A 4,720-nucleotide genomic window follows, 5' to 3' on the forward strand; every position below is an offset into this window, starting at 1 on the left:
GGGTACAGGCCAGAGATGCGGAGGGGGAGAGGATTCACCAGAGACAGAGCAGGGAGCAGAAAAGGCAGATCGACAAGGTACACTGCTGAGGGGAGCAGCGGGCGGGTCAGGAGAGGTCTGCCGTGCCATGGGGTCACCTCCGGGGCTGGGGATCGAACTCATGCAGAAGTGGCTTTAGCTTCTTAGTGCTGTGCTTTAACCCGCTGCGCCACCAGGGAAGGCCCTCCATCTTGCTGTTTTTAAAGTGAAATATTTCTGTGAGCTCCACCGAGCCTGAGGAGGGGGAGTTTGGACCCTCGGCCGGCTCTGGGCTCCCTCGCTGGCAGGCCCCTGGGCCTGGAGCTGGTGTGTGGAGGGGAGGGAGGCTGTCTAGCGGGGCAGAGCCCCTGTCTGTGGGTTCCGACTCTCTGGAGTGTCGGGACTGAGCGGAGGGCTCCCAGCTGGCGTTAGAGAGTTGCTCAGCGGTGGGGAACCCACACATCATCATGACCCCCAGCAGGAGGGGACCTGAGAGCCCCAAGGGCAGGCCCGATGTGGGCGCTGTGGGTCCTGTGTGCTGTGACATTTCCAGAACGGCAGGACATGGAACGTTGTGCAGGTGCAGAAAGGCAGCCCATGCCCGCCGCCCTCCCGCGGATAGTGAAGCTCGGAGCTTCCGGTCAGCTGGACAGCTGGGCTCTGGGGCTGAACCAGCTGGCTTTGACTTGGTTCACCGGCTGGGCAGCTTAACTGAGCAGCTTAACCTGTTTGCACCCCTGAGCAGGGACAACCCCAGCGCAGAGGGTGGCTGTGAGGGTGAGATCAGGCGGGTCTGTGGCACCTAGTGAGGACCCCACAAATGTTAGCTCTTACTATCTGCGGTGGGTTAAGTGGTGTCCCCCTAAAAGATACCCCAGCCCAGCACCCCCAAACTGAACACTACCTTACCTGGGACAAAAGAGGGGGGACTTTTTAGATGTCATTAAGTGGAAGGTCTCAAAATAAGACACCCCAGATTAGATGGGTGTGTCCTGAACCAGAGACAAATGTCCTCATGAGAGATACTGAGGAGGAGGAGGGGTGCCCTGCGAAGGGGCAGGGGCTGGAGGGATGCCGCCCCAAAGCCAAGGGCAGCCTGGAGCCACCAGAGCAGAGGAGCAAGGGGGTGCTCCTTGAGGAGGACTCCCGGCCTCCAGGCTGCGAGCCAGGCGGCCCTGCTGTTTCGGGCCACTGGGTTTGCTGTGCTTCGTTACGGCCCCAAGACGGACCCACGGGCCTGAGGAGCTAGCAACAGCAGGCGCTGACGGGCCCAGGGTACCCACCTCAGGCTGCACAGCGCCACAGCGCTCCCAGCAGGGCCCCGTCAAGCTCAGATTTGTCTCCTCCAGGGCTGGTGGCAGGTGCGTGAGGACGGATCTGTCCATTGCCTGCTGTGACCTCTGATTTTATCCCCACAGAGAGCTGCGTGTCAGGGAAGGCGGCACCTATGTCCCACGGCGGCGTCCTGGTCTGGCTGCCAGGGGTCTGGGCTGGGTGGGGCAGGGCCACCAGCCAGGCTCCCTCTCCCTTCCCGGGGAGCCAGGCTGAAGCAGCGCCGTGGGCCCCCTCATCCTATCAGGGTGCCAGCTCCTTGGGTCTGGGGCCCACCTCTGTCCCTTGTTCTGGGAAAGCCCTGGCTACACTGACAGCTAGAAAAAAGCACATCACCTACCCTCTTCCCTCTGCCCCCCTCAATTTTGTCTAGCAAGACCCAGCCACACTGAAGGCCTCACACCTTGAACTGTCACAAATCACAAATGGTAACGACGGTGCTGAGGCTGCGTCCTGGCTGCAGGGCCGCCGGGCTGCGGGGCTCAGAGCCCGCGTCACCCTAGTCAGCTCTGGCTCTCAGTGGGAGGGGGCTTGCTGAGCCACACTCTCTAGGGAGGCTGAGGGCCCCAGCTTTCTAGGACCTAGCTCTGGGCCCAGAGCTCACCAGAGCCAGGGAGCCGGGGTCTCCATGCGCTTGCTTCAGGACTGGCAGGGAGGGCGTGCACCTCCCGGCACTGGGCACAAAGGCAAATGCCCCAGCTCCAGCCCCTCCCTGTGGCTGGGCCCTCTGGGCAGGGGCCCAGCCTCGGGGCTTCCCAGCTCTCACAAAGTAACCGCCAAAAGGCCATTCACGACCAGGCTGTGGCTGGAATATGGAATTCACCGTGACCCTAGCCAAGTGCCAAATGCATCCCAGGGCCGAAGAAGCAGAAGACATTGCTCCTCATCCCTTCCTCCCCCCAAGTCCCCACAGAACCAGTGCTCGGGAAGGTTCTGATGCACCAAGATGACAGCGGCTGCTTGATGCCATTTTAGGTCCCTGCCAAAGGCACCTCACCCTCCCATCTGATAGGCGGGGAGTCCCCTGCGCTGGTACCCACTCCCTCGGGCCCATCTGGATCTGTTCCTTGCCAGACTTGGCCTCAGTCCAGTCTCCTGTCAGCCCGAGCTCTGTCCTCTGCACCCAGACAGCGAGTCTCTGCCAGGCACCCGCGGCTCCCACCCGCTTGGAGACACCAGCGCTGGCTACAGTGGGGGTCGAGGCACCGCCCGCCCCTCCCAGCCCTGCCCCCCACCCCAGACTGGGGCTGAGGCTCAGAGTCCCTGTGGAGTCTCCCTCCTCCGTGGGAGTGTGCCAGGCCCTGCAGACACAAACAGCCCTGCCGCCTTCTTCAGAAAATGCCACAGGCCCTGCTCACCCAGGGGGGTTTGTGTGTTTTGGTAACTCATCGTTAAGTTGTTCTCAGAGAATTGGGGCTGGCCCAAAAAGGCGTGTTTTTGCTTTTTTGTAGATTCAATTGTATTTTTAAACTAATAAAAATCCCATTACGACCCCTTAAAAGCTAATACAGGGCCTCCCTGGTGGCGCAGCGGGTTAAAGCACAGCACTGAGAATCTAAAGCCGCTTCCTCATGAGTTCGATTCCCGCCTGCCCCGGAGGTCAGAGCAGACCTCATGCCGAGCCAGACCTCTCCTGACCCGCCCGCTGCTCCCCTCAGCAGTGTATTTCGTTGATCTGCCTGTTCTGCACTCCACTCTGTCTCTGGTGAATTCTCTCACCCACCGCATCTCTGGCCTGTACCCCAGTTCTGTATGCACAAATAAAATAAAATCTTTAAAAAAAAAAAAAAAAAAGCTAATACAAATCCCTGAGAATCCATAGAAAGCATCGACACCTGCCTGCCGATGATCGTAACTCTGAACCTTGGTCAACTGTGTTGACCAAATTCTTCAGTGCACGAAGCCGAACACGAAACAAACAGGAACTGTACATGTTCCTGATGATTTCACTAAATCTGCAAGCATGTAGGGTCCACCTGATTTAAGGAACATGAAATGAATATTCAGTATTTGTCAAGGCTGTTTCATAGCAGTGGACACCGAGTCTGGGAGATACAGTCTTAGACCGCGCAGGAAAAAGAGAAACACGATCAGGACAGCAGCTGAGTGTCTGAGGTCGGAGGTCGGCTCCAGCCCTACCTGCCCTGGAAGTCGGTCCACGACTGGAGTCTCATACAGGGTTCGGGTCCGAGGGTCATAGCCAGGCTGTCCTGAGTGGCTGCTCCAGCTGTTGACCGCGCAAGGGTACCCCATGCAGAGGGCGAGGGGGTCTGAATCCAGAGGGAGGAGCTTGAACAGCCCCGAGCGTGGTACCCCGCTGCTGAGATGTGTCTCTGGGTGGGAAGGGTCGAGCCTGTCTCAGCCTGAAGAGCAGTGGCCGCTACACTTTGGGGTTGGGGCTAAGCAGAAGGGGAACCTTATAAATCCATCATTTACTTTTGGGAAGTTACTTGCTCAAGCTCACACACCCAGGGTGCGGCACTTCCTGGGCCCGCGTCCCGGGCTCGCCCACCGCACACACTGGCTGAGGGGATGCCCACAGCTCAGGAGGGCAGGGTGGGGTGCAGCTGCCATCCTCCAAGTGGAATGGGAACATCTGGCCATTTTCTAGGGAGGACTTCCTGTCTTGGAAGAGGACCCTCCCTGGCCCAGCGGGACGGAGGCATTTCCTAGCCCAGTGACTTAGGGGTTCCGGGCTCTTCCTGAGCTGTCATCCTGGGCCACGGGGAGAATTAAGACCCCGCTAGGCTGTGAAAGCAACTTCTTCATTCTCCACACAGTGTGTGGCCTCCGGCAAGTTCACCAAGTGACAGACTCTATGTTAAGCCTGGACCTCAACGGAAATAAGCCAAAAATAAATGTTTAGTTTTAACACCAAATTAGCAGTTACCAGAGGGAAAGGGGAAGGAAAATTAGTAAGGGGTCCATTGCTCGGTGAAGAACAGAAGTGGACTTTCAGTGAGAACGCCATGCATTAAGTGCAGGTGTTGACTGGTGATGATGAAATTTGCATAGTGTTATAACGCAACGTTACCTCAAGATGAAATATTAAAGGGGGAATGGCGGATCCTTGTGGAGTCAGTCTCCTAGAGGGGGTTCCCCTGCTGTGCTGTGGGGTTTTGCTGAGCATCTCCTGGGTGCTGGGTCGTTGAGAACGAAGGTCTGGCCCCTGACCCCGGGAAGCGCTCAGCAAGGCACAGAACAGACTTCGGGAACAATTAAGTGCAGCCTCAGTGGGACCGGCTTATTCCAGCGCTTTGGGTCTGTTCTAGGTAAAAGTTGTATCACCCTGGGTCCTCCCTGGTGGCGCAGCAGGTTTCAGCACAGCACTAAGAAGCTAAAGCCACTTCTGCATGAGTTCGATCCCCAG

General features: G+C 58.0%; 1 protein-coding gene across 1 annotated transcript in view; it reads right to left on the reverse strand.

Annotated features, from left to right (window-relative positions):
- Nucleotides 1-3,603, reverse strand: part of ZP1 (zona pellucida glycoprotein 1 (sperm receptor)) — a 14,925-nt gene extending 11,322 nt beyond the window's left edge. The window contains exon 1 of the mRNA XM_012725157.1: nt 3,490-3,603. Within this exon, the coding sequence (XP_012580611.1) occupies nt 3,490-3,603 (114 nt within the window). The remainder of the gene's footprint in view (nt 1-3,489) is intronic.
- Between the last annotated feature and the right edge of the window lie 1,117 nt (nt 3,604-4,720).

Source organism: Condylura cristata, unplaced genomic scaffold (genome assembly GCF_000260355.1).
Source record: "Condylura cristata isolate star-nosed mole 26May11 unplaced genomic scaffold, ConCri1.0 scaffold00015, whole genome shotgun sequence".
Taxonomy (NCBI): Eukaryota; Metazoa; Chordata; class Mammalia; order Eulipotyphla; family Talpidae; genus Condylura; species Condylura cristata.